The 20,302-nt window shown below is 39.9% G+C and overlaps 1 protein-coding gene across 3 annotated transcripts; it reads left to right on the plus strand.

Annotated features, from left to right (window-relative positions):
• The first annotated feature begins 5,713 nt into the window (after positions 1–5,713).
• On the plus strand, positions 5,714–17,707 carry LOC143877252 (Protein kinase superfamily protein). 3 transcript variants are annotated; one of them, XM_077379203.1, is made up of 3 exons: positions 5,714–5,945; positions 6,641–8,176; positions 16,532–17,707. In XM_077379203.1, the coding sequence occupies exons 2-3, from the start codon at positions 6,918–6,920 to the stop codon at positions 17,403–17,405; spliced, it is 2,133 nt and encodes a 710-aa protein (XP_077235318.1). In that variant the 5' UTR covers positions 5,714–5,945; positions 6,641–6,917; the 3' UTR covers positions 17,406–17,707. The 3 variants fall into 3 exon arrangements, with proteins under 3 accessions (XP_077235318.1, XP_077235321.1, XP_077235319.1); XM_077379206.1 differs by having other exon boundaries at positions 5,714–5,939; XM_077379204.1 differs by lacking the exon at positions 5,714–5,945 and adding an exon at positions 5,980–6,318.
• The last annotated feature ends 2,595 nt before the right edge of the window (positions 17,708–20,302 follow it).

Here is a 20,302-nt window from a genome sequence, read left to right on the forward strand (position 1 = left end):
TGTGAGTGATGGAATATCCATTGACAAATAAACGTTTCATCATCTATTTAAAGACGAATGGTCAAAGTGCATATAAATTTTTGAGATTTTTTTGAGGACCGGTCAAGATAACCAATCTCCCAAGAAGTGAGACCTCAATCTAAAACTCAACTCAACTCAACAAAGCCTTTGTCCCAAACTAGCTAGGGTCGGCTAAATGAATCCTTCAGAAAAATTTCATGAAGAAGATGAAAGGAATCTATCCGGCTCTAATCATGGTACTACTTGGGTTCGTCTATGGTTTAAAATTTCAATTTCGGTACCGGTTTCGGACCCCTGAAATTTCAAAATTTCGGCCAAAATCCGGCGAAACAAAGAAAAGAATATTTTATTCAATATTTAATTTTGGTCGAAATTTAGGTAATTTCGGTCCAAATTTCGGTGAAATATTAAATTAATTAAAAAAACAGGTTTTTTGGCAAAATTTCGGAAAAATTGAAATTTCGCCCGAAAGTCTGAAATTTCGGCAAAATAAAATACCGTTTCGGGTTTTTGTGATTTCGGTGTCGGTCTCCACCGAAATCCAAAATTTTGGATTTCGGTCGAAATTTAAAACCATGGGTTCGTCTGCATGGATCATTTTCTTTCATTCTATCATATTCAAGGTCATGTTCTCTGTTATGTTCCTAGCCCTCAAGTATTTCCTCACTGTTTCTACCCAAGTTGTTTTCGGTCTCTCCCTGTCTCTTTTTACTCCATCAATTTGGCACGAGCCGCCTCTTCTCATTGGAGCATCCAAAGGCCTACATTGGATATGTACAAACCATCTTAAGTGGTGCTTTCTCATCTGCTCCTCAATTGGTGCTACGCTCACCTTTTTACGAATGTCTTCATTTTTAATTCTATCTAACATTCTGTGGCCGCACATCCATCTAAGCATTAGCATCTCCGCTACACTTATTTTATGCACATGTTGCTTTTTGGTGGCCCAACATTCTAGCCGTACAGCATGGCTGGCCTCATAGCTATCTTATAAAACTTTCCGTTCAACTTGGTAGGGATCTTATTATCATAACTCCTAAGACAAGCTTCCACTTCAACTAATCTGCTCTTATTCTATTGTTAACATCATCTTCAATCTCTCATTCATTATGTAGAATTAAACCATATTTACTACATTCTTGTCTCGTCTCCTTACATTACTAAAGTTGCATTCCATATATCCTCTCTTAGTCCTACTCAGTCTAAAACCGTTGGGTCCAATAATCAGTATTGGATTCAGAATCTGATCACAAAAGCCAAAACAAATAGGACCATGCTAATTTGGTAGTCCACTGTACTACCAAGACCCTTCCTCGATCTTCAATGGTTGCAGTTGCACATGCCAGTACGTTTCATTCTTAAAAGCTAGGTCCAATTGGGAAAAAGAAGTGCTATTTACATAGTCAAAATTCTTGGCGTTTCTGGAAGACAATATTTATCAACTGCCACGTATTTTGGTGGGCCCCACCTAAAACTTATATACTAATCCTTATCTTCGCCCCTATTTTGACAACTAGCAACAGTCGCCATCGTCTCTCTAAGATGGGATCCCGTTTAGAAAATAAAGAGGAGGGTGAAATTGACCGATGATTTGGTAAATTTTAAATTGTTTTTAGCTTTTGTGGGGATATGTGCCCCTTCTCTGTCTTTTGCGCACGTGTCATGAGAGAGGCTCTTGTCTTTTTTCCCAAACAGGATTCCCGTTTCGCTTAGCAACCCTATCTCTCAAAAAGTATAAAACTATTTAGTCACTAAAATGGCATATGCTAAATTCGCACCCCCTAGGATAATTCGCACGCCTTTTCACGAGAAATCACATTAAAAGGGGTGCGAATTATCCTACAGGGGGTGCGAATCTATCAACGCCCAACAAAAATTATCATATAGATAGGGACGTTAAGAAGCTCGGGGCTGCACTCCTTTTATCTGTCTTAAGGTAATCGAGCATTTAAGAGGCAATTAGTTGATGTTTAAATTTTGTCAGGATCTCCTCTTGACGGTGAAAAGTGAAAACAACAATGACAAAAGGGCACACCGCACACACATTTCATAAAAAATCAATCCCTAGTTTTGATAACGACACTTCTTACTTTATTGCACTGATAATGACACTTGTTAATTTATTAATCACTCTTCTTATTGGTAAGATAGATCTGCAATCCCTTGTTAGTGATAGTTTTTTAAGAATTTTAACAACTTTAACAACTAACTAAAGATAGAAAAGTATAAAATGTGATTGGGATCCGTATACTTGGATTTTTCCCATTTGCAAAATCAAGGTACCTAACTGCTTAGATGGAACATACGTGTTCCTTTTTGAGTTCTAGCAGTAGGAAAGGGTAAAAAATTAATTCGGAAGTACCACACTAAACCTCTAGATTTAAGGTCCCTGAAAATGACACTCTGATTAAATAAAATGCTGGAAATATGATGGTGTTCTACCCTCATCGGATGATCAAAGGGCAAATGAAAAAGATACCCTTTAATCTTGCTAATTGGATCTTGCTATGGCCATATTTGGATTGCAAGAAAACTTTTTCTTTCTTGGAATGTTTTTTTTATTTTTTTCTTTCCACGATTTATAAGGAAATGTTATGAGTATGGTTGATTTAGAGAGATGTCATCATAAATTGAACGCCCTTCTAAATAAAAATTGAATAGGGTTGGTTTGTTTTATCTTCTGAGGAAGTCTAAAATGAAGGGAGCCCTTGAAAAAAAGAGGTGAATGGGCACCCTCATTGGCTGCACATCACCATCATGTTTGACTTTTCAGCCGTTATTAATGCATGTTGGTGATGTGTAGCCAATAGGAGAGCCCTTTCACCTCTTTTTTACAAGGGCTCCCTTTAGTCTATAATTCCTCTTATCTTTTTTATGTGTAAAAAAGTAAGAAATTTTAGACATAATTTTCCTTTCCAAACTTTTCCAGAAAATTCCTTCAATCCAAATATGACCTATGATAAATAATTGCCTACGTTTGATGATTTATGGTCTTTGGTCCCATTCTGAAAAGATATCCCGTTCACAATTTTAAAAAATTATAAAGAAAATGCAGAACTTCAAGCAAGGCTGGATGGATCAGAGAAATCCAAGTATTTTCAAGAAGGGATTTTTTCGCCAAAAATATTTGGCCTGCGGGCCTTGAGCAAACTTTCACCGGTTGTGATGGAGCAATGAGCAAACCTAGAGAGAGAGAGATATCAAGCCCAAATCAATTTTGTCATGGACGATCCGCGATAAGTTTCTTAACCCTTCTTTTGTATCTTAGTAATGATTGATTTTAATAGATTAGTGAAGTTGATTTGATTAGATTCGTTGTGTATGTGATCCTGGCATATTGAATACCCGGATCTTAGTATTTACAATTGGTATCAGAGCTTTTAGTTGCTGGTAAAATCAAGAGATCGATCATCTCCAGAGTGTGAAACAACCAATTACTCCAAAAGCTTAAGTTGTTAGAGTTGGTGTTATTTTAATCATTTATACTTCAGCAACCCTGCTCGTGCGTGGGCCCCTGTTTTTTGAGATGGCCGTACACATTTATTTCTAATCAATTGTTAGGTTTTGAACTAAGTGGGGCCCACCTAGGTATGGGACTAGGTGGGACCCAGCCTGGTATGGGACAAGTTTAAAGGGCCTTGCCTAATGCATTCCATCAGCTCTGGAGCTTTTGGAGTATCGGTAAGGTACCTATCATTTGGCATCAGAGCAGCTACCACATCCCGTGTTCAAGTCAAGAAAGGGGCGACCTTTGGAAATAGCTACTTGAAAAAAAGGCCAGAGTGAAAGCCGTCACAGAGTGGGCCGCCGAGGACTACGAGTGCGGAAGCGTGGTGATATTTTACTGTCCTAAGTGGGAGCCCGCCTAGGTATGGGACTGGGTGGGACCCAACCTGATAGCGGCCATGTTTAAAGGCCCTTGCCTAACGCGTTCCATCAGCTCTGGAGCTTTTGGAGTATCGGTAAGGTACCTTAGGCAAGGCCCAGAGCTGATGGAACGCATTACGCAAGGGCCTTTAAACATGGGCCCCACTTAGGACCATGCCTAGGTGGGCCCCACTTAGGACCTAACAGCTAACAACCAATCACTCTAGAAGCTTAAGCTGTTAGAGTCGGTTTTATTTTCTTGGTATCGCTAACCCAATTGAAGTGTAGTATAGAGTTTTTGCTTTATCTATGCTTGTGAAAAAGTTCATTCAAGTTAGTTCTTCCATCAAATTCAACAGAAAGGGAGTTGAGAAATTGCATGTTTCCTTTTTCCTCGAAAGGGACAAAATGCTAAATGATGTCTTGTCATTTTCTACTGCAAATAGCAGAATTTCTTTTTTGGGACAACGCTCCTTTTTTTTTGAAGAAGATTGGACAACGCTCCTCCTATCTATAAACTCAGAGAAAAATGATAATAAGGACCTCCATGGCTAATTCAAAACCATAGAAACTCCAAAAGGAAATACAAATAAATTAAATTAATTAATGTAACAATGTCGACAGTATTGCTAAGGCTATAACTTTTATTTATTTATTTTATATTTCCTTTTTCTTCTCTTTTTTTGAAGGATAAAAAATACCACTACCGCCAGTAAAAGGACGGAGAATGCCCTCTTTTGCTCTTTCATTTCGTCACTGTAAATCACTCTTCAATTCCTAAGTGCAAAGTCATATTTTGGTTGTGGGTTGAAGTCAAGAATAGCCTTCTTTCAAGTAACGGGCTTAACAAGCTACTGATTTTTGGCACTACCATGTTTTGATAATGGGCCAAACTCACCCTGTCTCTTACTATTTAACCAGCTTTCCAAAGCTAATACAATTCCCAAAACATTTTCAGCAGTCTATTAAAAAAAGAAACTACAAGGTGTGTTCGGCCCATTATTAAAACTCAGTAGTGCAAATATTATTAGTCCCTTAATGGCTTTCTTTCATCATTTTACAGTTAGAATTGAGAGAGAGAGAGAGAGACCATCGCATGCATTCAGCTTCCGGTTGGGAGGTATAGTTACAAAATTCTCTAAATAACTATAAGTTTTTTGAGAAATTCCAATTTTTTTGTGCCCCAATTTGAACATTAGAAAACTTGATTAATTAAACTTTTCTATAAATTTTTTAATTAAATACAATTTTTCTAAATTAAATGTGGGTTTAACCAATAATTTGTCATTTTCTCATATAATTGAGGCTCTAATAATTAATATTGTTGGTGGCCGTATTTTACATAATCTATTAGAGAGTGTTAATTACGAGATTCATGTTGCCCACCCCCGCTGCCCCTAGTTAAAGTGGCACTTGGAAAAAAATCCAACTCTTTGACCTTCTGGTACTCACGTTTCGGAATCTAATACCTAGCTAATATCCCATTTATTTTAGAAAATTATTCTTATGGGCATTTTAGTAATTTCAAGCCTGTAATCTTTTACATAAATTTAGGAAGCCCTAACTTTGCAGTTATTTAGAGTAAAAAGCTAGTCATAATCATAACCCGCAAATATGAAGACATGAAATTTCCTCATAATAAAATCCAAAAACCCAATGGGGAAGGATTTTGGCGATTATAGCAGCGGCAGAAAAGATATGTCGGCCAAAAGGGAAGCAGAGCCGGGCCCATTCTGGACCAAAGGTGACAATGGTGGGCCCAATTCGGACCCGCCAGCAGTGAAAGCGCCTTGCTTTCTCGGCCCATTCACGACTTACATAGTCCCGAAAAATAAAAAAAGCAAAAGCGGAGAGCCTCAGCTCCAGTTCTCCGCCACACTTCCCTTCTTAGTTCTTACCAGTCTCCCTTTCCCTCTCTCTGCTCTTTTGGGAGAGAGAAAGACGAACCCTGAGCTCGACCTATTAAAACTCTAGCTCGAGATTTTTAAAACCCTAGCCCTAAATCCTACGTTTCCTTCAAGAATAGTAAAGGGATCTAGACGGATCTGAAAGTACGAGTACGTTTGCATCTGATTATTCTCCTTGAATTTTCTCTTGTTTTTTTCGCCTTCTTTTTGTTTTGAAGATCTCTTTATTTGCTATTTTACTTTCTTCTTAGTGTTTACTCTTTTTCTTGTTTCTGGTCTGGATGGGGAAATGTGTTTTAACGGGAAGATGATTCTGTCGGAATTTCGCATTTTTGCGTTGCTTTATTCTTGGCTTTGGTTTCAGCCTTTCTTTCTAGGGCTTATGTGTTCTCTTTTCTTTTTAGTTTAGTTCTTTACGTGATTATGAGTTAAGGTGCAAACCTTGTGGTCATTTGTCTGGTTAAGGCCTAGGATCTGGAAAGATCTTGGAGATCCGAGTATTTTGAATTGCGGTGCTTTGAAGGTCAGTGATGAATTTTTTTTTTTTTTTTTTTTTGTAAACTGTTATAAGAACGCTCTTTTACCTGATTTAAATTTTCCTATGCACTTCGAAAACACCAATGCTTGATCATTATCTAGGGTTTAGGTCAAAATATCACCGTGGGATTCAGTGTTTGATTGTAACTTGTCATATACTACTTCTGTGTGGTTCAGATCTATGTACTGATGCTGAATCGGGAGTGGAAACTAAGAACTTGAATTTGTTTTTGTCTTTTCCTTTTGAGAGAGCTAAGAACTTCTATTTGTTCTGATGAACTATGGTTTTCTCTTTTCCTTTTATTTAGGTTGATTGAATATAGAGAGAAAGCTGGATTTACTTGCTCCGAACAACAGTACTAAGGGATTGTTAGGGTTGAAGAACTTGTTAAGTGCTTTTAGATCTCATGAGTTTGAAGGAGAAACGATATTTGAGATGTCTACTGAGACAAAGGGGGTTTAGTGGGGAGTAGCCAGCATTCTAGATACAAATTCATAGAATCGTACAATTGAGGTAATAGTGCATTCGTTCTACTGAGTATACACTTTTCCATTGAACCGTGTAATGTTAATAATTCATCAGAAATGGAGAGAATGCCTGAATTGAAGATGCTACCAGCACAATCAAGGCAGTCCCCTGTCATAGATCAGGTATCAAATTTGCACGTTAGTGCACTGAGAGAGAAAGAGGGTCCATCACGTGCACAGAAAGCTCGAAATTCAGACTCGTCTCTGGTTGTAAAAGCATGGAAAGGAAAAAGTTCTTTTGAAGAACCAGAGGAATTTTTACCTGAGGTTGTTCCCTTAAAAGGAAGTGATTCATTTGACGAAGGGTCACTGAACAATTGCTCATTTTCTGGGGCAAGTCATCCTCCCGAGCCTGTTGATACCGATCTGATGAGAACAGTCTATGTAACAATCGATCAAAACAAATCGAAGACAGGATGCTTGGTAAAAAGTTTGTCCATGAAGGGTCCTTTTCTGGATGATCTTTCAATTCAGGTTCCTGGTATGAAACCAAATGCAACCATCCTTTCACCTGCAGAGAGCCTGGTTGAAGAGCCTAATGATATGGAAGTAACATCATCTCCATTTTTGGTTCCCCCTCCATCCCAAACTACAGATAACAAGCTTATGCAACAAGATTCTGAGGAGAAAGAGTGTGTATGGGATGCTTCTTTGCCTCCCAGTGGCAATGTCAGTCCTCACAGTAGCATTGACAGTACCGGTGTTGTTACTGCTATGAGTGTCGTCAATAGCTGCACGGGCACTTACAGAAGTGACGGGATTACCAGCGACGGTATGCTTAGTGTGGAAAGGAACTGTGAGAGTGCCAAGGGAAGTGTTATAGGTGACTCAATTGAAAGCACAAAAACTAGCAATAGCAGAGCAAGCGATAGCAGTGGCCTTAGCGACGACAGTAACTGGAGTAATATTACAGGAAGTGCTAATAAGCCTCACAAAGGAAATGATCCTAGATGGAAGGCTATTCTAGCTGTTCGGGCACGGGATGGTATCTTGGGGATGAGCCATTTTAGGTTGCTCAGACGGCTTGGATGCGGTGATATTGGGAGCGTGTATCTCTCTGAGTTGAGTGGGACCAGGTGCTACTTTGCGATGAAAGTAATGGATAAGGCATCCCTTGCAAGCAGAAAGAAGTTGACGAGGGCTCAGACAGAACGGGAAATCCTGCAGCTGCTGGATCATCCGTTCTTGCCAACTTTGTACACACATTTCGAGACAGACAGGTTCTCGTGTTTGGTCATGGAGTTCTGTCCAGGAGGTGATTTGCACACTTTGAGGCAGCGGCAGCCGGGGAAACACTTCTCTGAATACGCAGCACGGTATGATTTATGCTGATGAATGGTCTTTGCGTTCCATTGGCTTGCCGTTTATTTAATCAACCCATATTTAATGTCAATATATCTTTGTTGTTGTGTTAGGGGACAGTGATGCCACTTTTACTTAATTTGTTACCATAGAAAAAACATCACACTTAAGAAATTCTTATGTGCTTCCCTCTCTATTTTTATGATGGCTAGGCCATATCCCCTTTTCTATTAGTCGACAGTTTCTTCTCTTGGTTGGGAACTCTCTGGAAAAAGATTAATTTGCTTAGCATTGTTAAGAATCTTCGGCAGCTGCTTCTGCTTCATTGATATTCTATGGCCATGATTGCTTGTGGTAACTTTGGTGATTTCTTTACACGAACATGTCGTGATGATATATTTTTAGTCATTCACCATTTCATTTCATTGATTATTTGGCCAATGTTCCTCGACTTTTATGTATGAATAGGTGCACAAGTTTCTTCTGTTTCATTCAATCACATATTATATAGTTATGGAAGAAATGAAGAACATGTGATCATTTCTGGGTTCCTGGTGTCCTTTGAAATTTCAATAATATTTCAAGTTTACTAGAGGTCATATGTTGGTCACGGTCCTTCCTCTATATGACTCACAGGATCTCTGCAGCTGACCGAGCTGCTGTGGGCTTCCATCCCTATGGATCCACACCACAGCTCTAGTCAAAATTGGCTAGAAGAGCTGTTCTCATTTTCATTTGGCAAATTCAGAGCCTTTGAGATTGGTTTATTACTTTATTTGGGTACTAATCTTCTTTTTAGCCAAGTTTACCATTTTTTTAGCGGCACTGAAAGACGGAAGTCAAGGGACACATCCAGTCCAAATTAGGAAGCAGATTATTCTCATTTTCATGCTGTGAATTCAGAACTGTATAGTGATAGTTTATTTACGTTGTGGACTCTTCGTGCTTAGTCAAGTTTGCCATTTTTTAGAATATTAAAGATGAAAGAGAGAGCACAGAGAGGGTTTGGAGGTTTTCATTTGCTAGATGAATCCTGTTGATCCGCATGTGGATGTATATTGTGTAGTCCCGTCGTATGCATGTTAGATGTTGAATACATACATCAATAGTTGATGTACTTTTTATATATTAACGTATTATGCGCCCTTTTATGTACATGTGAAGTTTAGTTGGGCTGGCTCCGCTCTCCATGGTTGGCAACGTCAACCTGTGTCACACTAAAGACATCAGTTGAAGTTCTCATTTGATTCACAGTTGACAATTGTCATGTCCACCATGAGTGTATGGATGGAATTTTCAAAACCTTTGTGTGTAACCATGAATTTCAGTGAAACAAATTGAGCACTTGTTAAAAGAATTGTGAAGATCAACCAACAACTTGTTCAAATTTTTGCAAGTGAAGAATATATCAGGAACTTAGAAGATTTGACATCTACATTTCTTGTTCTTGTGAGTGAAGATTTCATCATCTTATGATCTTTACATAATATGACTTTTTGGATTCTAAGATGGATGCTTTTCCCGACTAAACATATGCAGATCTCTTCATATTTGGTTGTCTTTCTCATATAAGATTTTACTTTTTTATTTAGCTTAGAAATAAAAATTCATATGAGAATTCAAAACTGTAGGGAGTAGTGTTTTTTGTGATTGGCATCTCATCTTTTCCCCCTTCCTTGTATTCTCTATGTTCTATCAACCTCATCTGTTAGGACTTGGGAGTCAGTTTTTTCTCATTAATAAAATTCCACCAGTTCGAAAAAAAAATCAAAATTGTTATTTTGTCTTGTAGTGGCGAACAACCACAAGTTTCCTTTCGTCTTTTGTGGGAGAACTTTATTCCCACATTGGAAAATGAGTTGGAAAGAGGAGGGGGGGGGGGTGTTAAAGGAGGTTGGTGGGGCTCTAAGGGTCTGTTTGGTTGCACAAAAACTGAGATGGCTTAGGGGCTTTGTTTGGCTTTTGGGTGCCACATCAGCAAAGCCCCTTGTTTGGTTGCCAATACAGCATTAAAATCCCTGGAGACTACCAGGGATGTGATGCAGCTAGCTAGTGGACATCCTGATTGATGCAAGGTCTGAGAGGGGACTTGCAATAACCTGTGAATGCACTGCTAAACTGGTCACAAAAATATTAGTAACTCAGCAACAAGTGAAATGTAATTTCTTTTAAGGAATAGAAAAACCAGTCCTGTAGGAGTCAATGGGGCCCAAGAGGGAGCTAGCTTTCATACACACTTGGACATTAACTGGCCCAACTCTGGCAGGTCAGCTGTCAGTAGTCATTAGGAATATCAATGCTTTCTAGTTACTTGTCCCAGCTGCTTATCCAGAGGATCCAGTCACTCCGAAAACAAGCATTTCAATTTGAGTCACCATATGCTAAGAAACTTGGAATCTAGATGAGGCCAGTGACCTGCTGAAAACTAATAGAGCAATTGGACTTGTACTAGCTCACTGGTTGCTCCAATTTAGAGGTGCTTGTCACTGAACCAAAATGGATGCTGAGGTAGCTGGAGGTCAGCAGATCGAGGACCAGGTTCCTTCTTATCATTTTCAGGTCCAACTATCATTGGAACAAAATTAGTCTATCAACTCTTTCGGACATCAGTCCTATTCCAGAGGTGATCCTTGGGCAAAATCAAACCAGCACCAAGAGCTATGACAGAGACTTTCTTCAATTTGATTCAAATCTGAGATCTTCTACAACTGAGAGCGGAGTAGCAAATTCAGATCACTTCCTTTCAAACCGGATAGAAAAGCTTTAAAGAGACTTTTTATGGGAACGTAGTGAGGTCAATAAGAATCTAAAACATCTTATGCGCTGGGATAAGGTATGCAGACCAAAACCCTTGGGAGGGGTCAGAATCAGAAGAGTAAAGATGCGCTGTATCTCCCTCCTAGGAAAGTGGCATCTCATCGTAGGCAACAAATATGAGAGGGGCTGGGGGGATTGGAATTGGGAGGGGTTGGAATCTATTAGAAAAACAGTCCTTCATTGGTGCAATAGTACCTTTGGAAAGATAGGTCGCACTCTTTGGAACCTTGTTCCCTATGCTGTCATATGGCAAATTTGGCAAGAAAGAAATGGAAGAATTTTTTAGGAAAAGGAGAAAACCTTTGGTAGATTGTTATTGGACATCAAAGTGGACTTGATTGCCTCGGAAAAAGCGGACACTTGTCGGGCGATAACATCACCTGGAAGTGATAATATCACTGTGGACAGGATTACACATTTTGGGATGCGCGGATTGTAACCTTGTCGGGCGACAACTTGTCTCCCGCATGTTACTGTAATCTGTCAAATTTGGAATCAACAAAAGTTATTGTTGTCAGAAAAGTTCACTTCCTTGAAGGTTGCCAACTGGAACAAACAGTTCCTACCCAAGGCTAGTTAAGCAACAACTGATTTTGACCTGTTTCAATCAATTCTTCCATCGCAGCTATCTACTGACAACTGGTTGCTGTCCAAAGATTGGGAGTATCCTCCTCAGATCCGGAATCATTAATGTCACTACTGAACTTCAGATCTGGGCTGTTTCTGTAACAGACCTCAATTTGGAGCGAATATGTAGCAGATCAAGCGTTTGAACAGTCAATATCACTTCAGTCCTAGGCAATGTAAGAAATCCATTTCGTCCTTCATGTTTCAGTAATTTGGCCATTATGCGACTGAGATATCTACGGGTCTTCTTGTACTCCTTAACCAACCGATTGTACACTCCAGTAGCAGAATGAGTAGTTGCAGGAGTAATGGTCAGATCTGGTTGCGAATTATGCCAGTCTAGGAAGAACTTGTTCCAAATGATTCAGTGGCTGTTTACTAGTGAATTAGGAGTGGATCCAGAATTCAAACCTGGTGTGCCACCTATGGATATGCCTAGATGTGTTAAGCTGTCTTGTGTAGGGATTGAATCTGGATTTCTAACAGATTCAACTACTTTCGGTGTCCTGGAGTGGAAATGTGTTGTTCTATTCCTCTCCTCTTTAAACCGGAGAAGTTATTCCAATCCAGCATCAATCTTGTATCAAATCTTGGCTTCCGGACAGATGGAAATCAGATCCCAAGGTCGATGACTCATAGGTTTGAGCAGATCAGTTTAGGAGACTTTCAACAAGGAAATTTTCACTGGGCTTAGCGCATGCATGTTAGTTTGAGAACATTTGAGATTCGACAAACAAACTATGTGAAAATTACAACAGAGAATCAGTTTGCAACTGACAGAAAACGGAACTGACAGAAAATCACATATTAAACAGCGACCAGCAATTAGATTTGCAACAGCTAACTGATTAATTTGCAAAACATACCAGTTTGCAATTTTGCCCTCTCGTAGGAACCCTTGGACAAACTCTATGTCCGCCTTCTCCGCCAATGGATCTGCTTTTTCATCGTCTGATCTTCTCATATGCTGAAATTGGAGTCCAATTTGCGCACATGATCCCTAATATCTTCAGTAATGTCTTCAAGCTTCCACTGTCCTCCAACTTTATTTGAGGCCCAAGCCAAATCATGCTTTTGTGGAATTGCCTTCGATGATTAATGGGCCCAACCTATGATTTACAATCCATCTTAGGCTCCAAAGTAAAACCCTTGGTTCCGCCTCATTTGCATCACATAAACCCGCCGGGCCCGAATAGGGCATGAATACTCTACCATTGGAGTCATGAATCAAACCTCCAATTCTGGCTCATCTCGGATTTCCTTTAGGGCTTCCATCAAAATTCAATTTGAACCATCCCACCGGTGGCGGAGACTGCTTAGGTGTAACTTTCTCCTTCTCTCTTTCTGACATAACTGCGTACGCCAGTTCCTTGATATGTCTCCTACACTATAGCTAGGGTCCACTTTTTCTCTTCCCCAAGGTATAATGTCTAATATAGGTGAGCTGGGATCGAACCCCAGCTTACCTATTAAAAGAAGGTATAATGTCTAATATGGCTTCAAGAGCTACTCGCCCCCACCCCACCCTTTCTCTTTTTCTTTGAATATTCTATTGTTTCTTTCCTTCCAAATGTGCCAATTCAATGCATATGGGACTAATTTCCACATTGTCAAGCCCGCACCGCCACCCTGGACCCCCCAAAGCAAGACCTTCCCGATGGATCTCTGAAACACCCATGATACACTGAAGGGTTTTATCACATCCTGCCAAAGTCATAACAAAAAAGGCAATGCTGCAATAAATGATCCAGAGACTCCATCTTGCAGAAGATGCACAAACTCGCTAAATTGAATTTTCTTTCCTCAGTTGTCACTTGTATTAATTTCCTTATGGATGACTGTCCAAGCAAAAGCCACTACCCTTGGTGGGGCGTTAGACTTCTTTATTCTTGCTCGACTAGATTCTTCCCTGATGCCGTCTTTCAACCTGTAGAAAAAAGATGTCACAAGAAAACCACCTATAGAATCCAGGATCCACACTCTACGGTCAGACTCATGGGACAATAACAAGATTTAAGAAGACTAAGCAAGGCAGAGAAACTAGCTATTTCATTGTCTTTGAGGTTCCTTCTAAGACTAATGTCCCATGCCACATTCCCATCTCCCATTCCCCTATCCAAATAGTCACAGACTCTTGACTCACTATTGATTGCTAACCGGTACAGGTTTGAAAATGCGTGGCACAACTGGGACTCCCTTAACCATAGGTGTACCCAAAACCTCACCGCACGCACCCCCTACGCATTAGGCCACTCTAAACCTAACAAGAGACTCAAACTGGACTTGAGGGACACAAATGGGCTTCCATGCACCCGAACATTTTCCTATGACAGGGTTCCTACTCCTCCCTCTCCCCCCCCCCCCCCCCCTCGCCAAACCCATATTTATCACCAATAATTTTATGCCATAAAGCTTCATTTTCTTCACCAACCACTTTCCCAACAAGGCCTTATTTCGCAATCTTATTTTCCCAATTCCTAATCCACCATGCTTCTTCAATTTGCACACCTTTTTCCCATTTCATTAGATGCTTTATTCTTTTATTTCCCTCAGCTCCTTCCCAAAGAAAGTCTCTTTGCAATTTCTCTATTCTCTTCGCCACTTTAAACGGCCCTTTATAGAGAGAAATGAAGTAGACTGGCATATTGGCCAAAGTTGCCTTGATTATGGTAATTCTACCACTAACAGAGAGGTGTTTTTTCTTCCATGAGGCAAGCTTCGTCTCAATTCTCTCAACTATGGGGTCACACAAAGCTGCTTTTGGTATACCGTAGCCCAAAGATAAGCTTAAATAGGTTTTCAGGACATTTTCTTCCCTACAACCTAAAATCTCGGCATGCATCTTCAGTTTTTGGCACGGCTATCACATTTTTTGAGAAATTTATCTTCAATCTAATCGTAATCTCAAACCACCTAAACACCCTTCTTAGATTCGCTATGAACTCCGCTTCCTCTTCCATGAAGATCAAGGTATCATTGTCGAACTGAAGATGTGAGATACTTTGTGAGTTCCTGCTAGGTTGGAGGCCCTTAATGTAACCCTTATGTTCAACCTTTGATATGGGAAGACGTAATGATTCTGCGATCATAATGAAAAAGTATCGTGATAGCGGGTCTCCCTTGCGTTGGGATTTTACTGTTGTGGAAGCAATATGGTTCCCTCCTGCTTGGGGTTGTTTATATCAGAAATTCAACTGTATCTGTGAGTTAAACTTGGATTCGGGCAAGAACCTCAGCCAAGGTAAAAACTGAATCAACTCCGTCGAGACGATGATTGATTGATGTTGTCTATCTTCAGACTTCTTGCCTGACTCTGCAGGGCCAAACTCGGACGAGAACTTGGCCAAGGTCATGTCAACTCGAGCAGTTTGATGATTGACTGGTCGAGTTTTCTAGCTTTTTTAATTGCCTTGGCTAATGTTTTCTTTTATGTTGCCCTCTGCATGAGTCTGGTGATACTGTTGTCTGAAAACTCCATATTCGCTATTAGGAAATAAGGGAGTACCATTCACAAAAAAAAGGAAATAAGGGAGTGAAAACCCATGACCATGTCATGGAGCCTTCAGACACGGTCATGGGGTTTCACTCCCTTATTTCCTAATAGCCAATATGGTATCTGCCGGATGAGACAGATTTCTTCTCTACCATGAAGGGACGTAACAGATTCTTGCTCTGAAGCAGACCTTTGTGCTTTCAATACGTGCAATCAACTTTCAAGTAATGCCTAATTAATTATTCACCTGCCTCTTTCTTTATAAATTTTTTATGAAATCTATACGAACAGATGTTATCTGTGTGGGTTGATATTAAAAAAAAAAAAGGATGTTATCCATGTGGGTTAGTACTTGATATTGTAGCACTGCATATCCATTTGGGGAACCTAATTATTGCCATGGTTTTAAATTTCGACCGAAATCCGAAATTTCGGATTTCGGTGGAGACCGACACCGAAATCGATAAAAACCTAGACGGTCATTTATTTCGGCAGAAATTTCGGAGTTTCGGTCGAAATTTCGGTTTTTCCGAAATTTGACCCAAAAAATCTTTTTATATTAATTTAATATTTCACCGAAATTTAATATTGAATAAAAAATTGGTTTTGGGTTTTGTACCAGATTTCGACCGAAATTTTGAAATTTCGGTCAAAATTTCAAAATTTCAGGGTCTGAAACCGGTACCGAAACCGAAATTTTAAACCTTGATTATTGCTACATATGTTCTTTTTATATTTTAATATATCATTTAAAGGTTTAAAACTATGTACAATAGCTAATATAATATATTTGATGTATTAATATCCAACATCTATATTATTTTCATTTAATTGCTGAGCAATTATTGCATAATTATCCAATTTGTCAGTGAATCGAAGAGCTCCATGGTCTCTTCACCAAAAGAGGGATCTTTGTTTCTAACACACTTTCAAAACTCGGAATCGGATGAGAACTCAGGCTAAGGTAAAAGGGAGTCGACATGGATTAGTCAATGATTGATGTGGTCAAATTTTCACTAACTTGGGTGATTCAAAGGAGTTTGGATTGACCTGATTGGGCAAAACTCAGACGAGGGCGAGAACCCAATAAAGGTAAAAAGGAGTCGGCTCAGGCGAATCTAAAACTGGTGCGGGGAGTTTTTAAACAGTATTCTAACACTTATTATTTTGAATTTCTCTTTTCTTGGTTGTGTGTCATGTTGTTACTTGATTACTTTTTTATACACATATTTTGGTTATTTGAATATATTTGTGGATTGGCCGCTATAGTGATCATTGGCCACTAGCCCAATGACATTAAATAGATTGACTTGGTATGATTTATGTGTCTACAGTTGCTTGGCTCGACCACTCATGCATGAAATTACATCCAAAGTTCTATGTTACCGATCTAATGTATTTAAGATAACCTTTGCCTCTTTAAATTTGGCAGATTTTATGCGGCGGAGGTGCTGTTGGCGCTCGAGTATCTCCACATGCTGGGAGTTGTTTATAGGGACTTGAAACCAGAAAACGTCCTTGTACGTGATGATGGTCACATAATGCTCTCAGATTTCGACCTTTCTTTAAGATGTGCAGTATCTCCAACCCTAATAAGATCCTCATCATTCGAGTCCGACCCCTCCAAACGGGCTGCTGGTGCATTCTGCGTCCAACCAGCCTGTATCGAGCCTGCCTCCGTGTGTATCCAGCCCGCATGCTTTATCCCACGAATCTTCCCCCAGAAAACCAAGAAAAAGACCAGAAAACCAAGGGCCGAGACCGGCCAGGTGTTCACTACCCTGCCTGAACTCGTGGCAGAGCCTACCACTGCACGATCCATGTCTTTTGTTGGGACCCATGAGTACCTGGCCCCAGAAATCATCAAAGGTGAAGGCCACGGCAGTGCAGTGGATTGGTGGACATTTGGTATCTTCTTGCACGAGCTCTTATATGGCAAAACGCCATTCAAGGGCTCGGGCAACAGGGCAACACTATTTAATGTGGTTGGGCAGCAGCTAAGATTTCCCGACTCCCCGGCAACAAGTTACTCTGGCAGGGATTTGGTCAGAGGCCTACTAGTGAAGGAGCCTCAACATCGGCTTGGGGTGAAGAGAGGGGCAACTGAAATAAAGCAGCATCCCTTCTTTGAAGGTGTGAACTGGGCATTGATACGGTGCAGCACGCCCCCTGAGGTGCCGAGGCCCATGGAGATTGAGCTCCCGGCTAAAATAGAAGCAGTTGGGGTGGTGGGGAACAGCAGTAAGAGAATGGTTGGGGCAGACATGAAGTCTGGGGGCAAGTATCTGGACTTTGAGTTCTTTTAGTTTTGTATTAGTTGGATCCTTAATTGTTTTACTAGCATGTGATTAATTCCACGAGCGTCTCTTGCCAATGTTTTGGAATGCATGTAATGTATGGTAAGTTTTGAAGGTATTCTTACTATTTCAAGATGTTTGATCCCCTAACCATTACTTTTCCTCTGAGCTTCTGGAGGTAAGCCCCTATACTGCGAAGATCATGGGAATGAGTCCCTCCCTGTTTCTGCCACTGTTCTTAATGAAATCTTGCGTGCATTAGTGAAATTTGAGCTGCCATTAAAAAAAAAATTAGTGAAATTTGAGCTTTATTTAGCATTGATCTGAGTTTCTCTAACACAGAATTGTTCATTGATTCGAATGCGGGGTCTTAAACAGATTGTGTGGCAGTTTTTTGCGGAGAGTAGAAAATGGTTACCAAGATAGAGAGGGGAGAGAAAGGAAAGGGCATATGGTTATGAGTTAGAAATGCCATAGAAAGAGGTATACATGATCGAGCTTTCACTAGTTTCTCTAGATTCGTGAGTAGTGAGTATACCCTCTCAGGAAATTGTTTAATAAAGGGTGGAACATAATTATCTAAAGAGAAGTGGTATATTCGCCCCCTTTTCTTCTCCGGGCCATATCCTTCTAGTGTATTTATGACTTCTCTTTTTACACTATGAGGGGGTGCCTCTCGGAAGAAAAGGGACAAATATATCATTTCCAAGGTTATTACTTATCCCAAAAATCTCTCGATAGCCGATCAAAAGAGAAAAGACAAGGTTGTTTGTGCGATTATCAAAATATGGTAGTTCCAACTTCTAAGATCAGTAACGAAGCCCATATTTTATTGCCTTTGTTCCTCCTCTAGTCGAGTGGATTAGGGCTCAGAGAAAGTGGTAGAGAAACTTCACAGCAAAACCCTTTCAGCTTTATCGCCATTAAAACAGACATGGAGGAGGAGGAGGTGCTTATGCCTAATCTTCCCAACGAAATAGCTATACAATGCATTGCGAGAGTGCCTCGATCGTTCCACCCCAACCTCTCATCTGTATGTATTCCTCGATCAGTACGATGGAAAGCGTAGAAAAATCAAGCCATTGCCTCCTATCCCCTCTTCGAGTTGTTTCGGAACCGGTTCCGTCCTCGTGTTGGGACCCCTTCTCTTTGTCTTGGGCGGTTTAGTGAATAACATTCCTTCATCCAACGTCTGGGTTTTTTATACCCTAATAGTTGGGAAGTTGGCTCCATAATGACTACCCAGAGTGTATATCCCTCAGCTGCTGTTGTGAATTGGAAGATTTATGTTGTTGGAGGTTTGTCTCCTTCTGGTTCCATCTGTGATTCGTGGGCTGAGGTTTTTGATCCGGCTCGTGGCTCTCGGACGCCTCTGCATTGCCCGAGGAATATTACATTCATTGTGCAGATATGTCAGGGAAGCTTCTCGTGATCACAGATATAGGAGGGATTTTTTTGGACCCGGAGAGGTCGTCATGGTGGATAGAGAAGGGGTTTCCGGACAAGTTGAATTTTTTGCATGGATTTGAGAGCAGAACTGAGTTTCTCTAACACAAAATTGTTCATTCATTGGAATGTGGCCTCTTAAATAGATTGTGGTGGTGGTTTTATGCGGACAGTACAAAATGGAGTTACCAAGATATAGAGGAGAAAGAAAGGAAAGGGCAATATGGCTATGTTGAGGAGTTAGAAATAGATATATGATTCGCCTTTCACTAGTTTCTATATATTCGTGAGTATGTCGAGATTAGGGAGTATCGGCCAAACTACATGGTGCATGCCATAGCTGCACGTAATGGGGGAATCACATAGTTGCAACCCTCTTACGTGCGAGGAACAAAATTATTACAATGGAAGTGATATATTCGTCCCCTTTTCTTCTCTGGGGCACCTCCTTCTGGTGCATTTATGACCACTTTTTACACTACATTGGGGTGGCCCAGGGAAGAAAACAGGGCGAATATATCATTTCCTGGCTTAAACGGTACAATGACCAAAAAGAATATAGCAAAAAAAAAAAAAAAAACTGGTTTAAATTCTTGAGCTTAAAAATGGATTAAAAAACAATGAAAAAAATGAGTTGCGAAAAAAAGTGATGAAAAAAAACAGGTTTAAGTCTAAAATGTGTAAATAAATATCATCAAATTACAACATGATTTTCATTATCCACTTCTTATTTTCGATGACCATTGTTCTCTCTCATTTTCTTTTATCTTCCGTCTCTTGATCCTAAGCCCAAACTATGTACAACATGAGCAGGACTGAGGAAATTCCAATTTTAATTAAATTGATTGTGACCTAAACTCTGGGTTCTGAAGAATCAGATCATAAAGAATCTGAACAGATCGTAACCAAGACATAAATAGATGCTATCCGATCTACTGAACGAATAGTAACCAAAACATATAGGGCTTTCAAAATTAATGCTCCATAAATTTATAATCTCTTATATTATATTGTTAGAAAGAATAGAAAAATTTAGTGATATAAGATATAAGAGAGGAGTTTTTATATGATGCCCGACCGTCAAGTACCGTCAAAACAGAACACCCTATGTTTGATCCAACAGCAACCCACTGCCGCTGTTGGATCAAATATCAAGAAGTACCACCTTCATGGGACTTGACGGTCGGGCACCATATAATATCTCTAGAGTACCTTAGAAAATGTTGTTTTAAGTATATATAGTTTAGAATACTATATGTAGGTATAACATCGGAGAAGGAAGAAAAAACAGAAAATAGAAAAGAAAAAATGTGTCAAAATTCACAAATCCTAATCGCATTTTATACCACTAGCATTATGACAAGAATGGAGGGTGTGTTTATATAACATCTCTCAAACTTATCTCTCTGAAATGACATGAAGTGTAAGACCCCTGATCTCTCTCTTCCCACCCTCTCTCT

The sequence above is a fragment of the Tasmannia lanceolata genome, unplaced genomic scaffold (assembly GCF_043159265.1).
Source record: "Tasmannia lanceolata isolate RefF3 unplaced genomic scaffold, GAP_Taslan_0.1 ptg000005l, whole genome shotgun sequence".
NCBI classification, from domain to species: domain Eukaryota; kingdom Viridiplantae; phylum Streptophyta; class Magnoliopsida; order Canellales; family Winteraceae; genus Tasmannia; species Tasmannia lanceolata.

Bases quoted from the DNA above. Each gene is read 5' to 3' on its own strand.
- LOC143877252 (XM_077379203.1), top strand. From the start codon at position 6,918: ATGGAGAGAATGCCTGAATTGAAGATGCTACCAGCACAATCAAGGCAG. The intron at 8,177-16,531 runs GTATGATTTATG...TAAATTTGGCAG, and splicing joins TTCTCTGAATACGCAGCACG to ATTTTATGCGGCGGAGGTGC.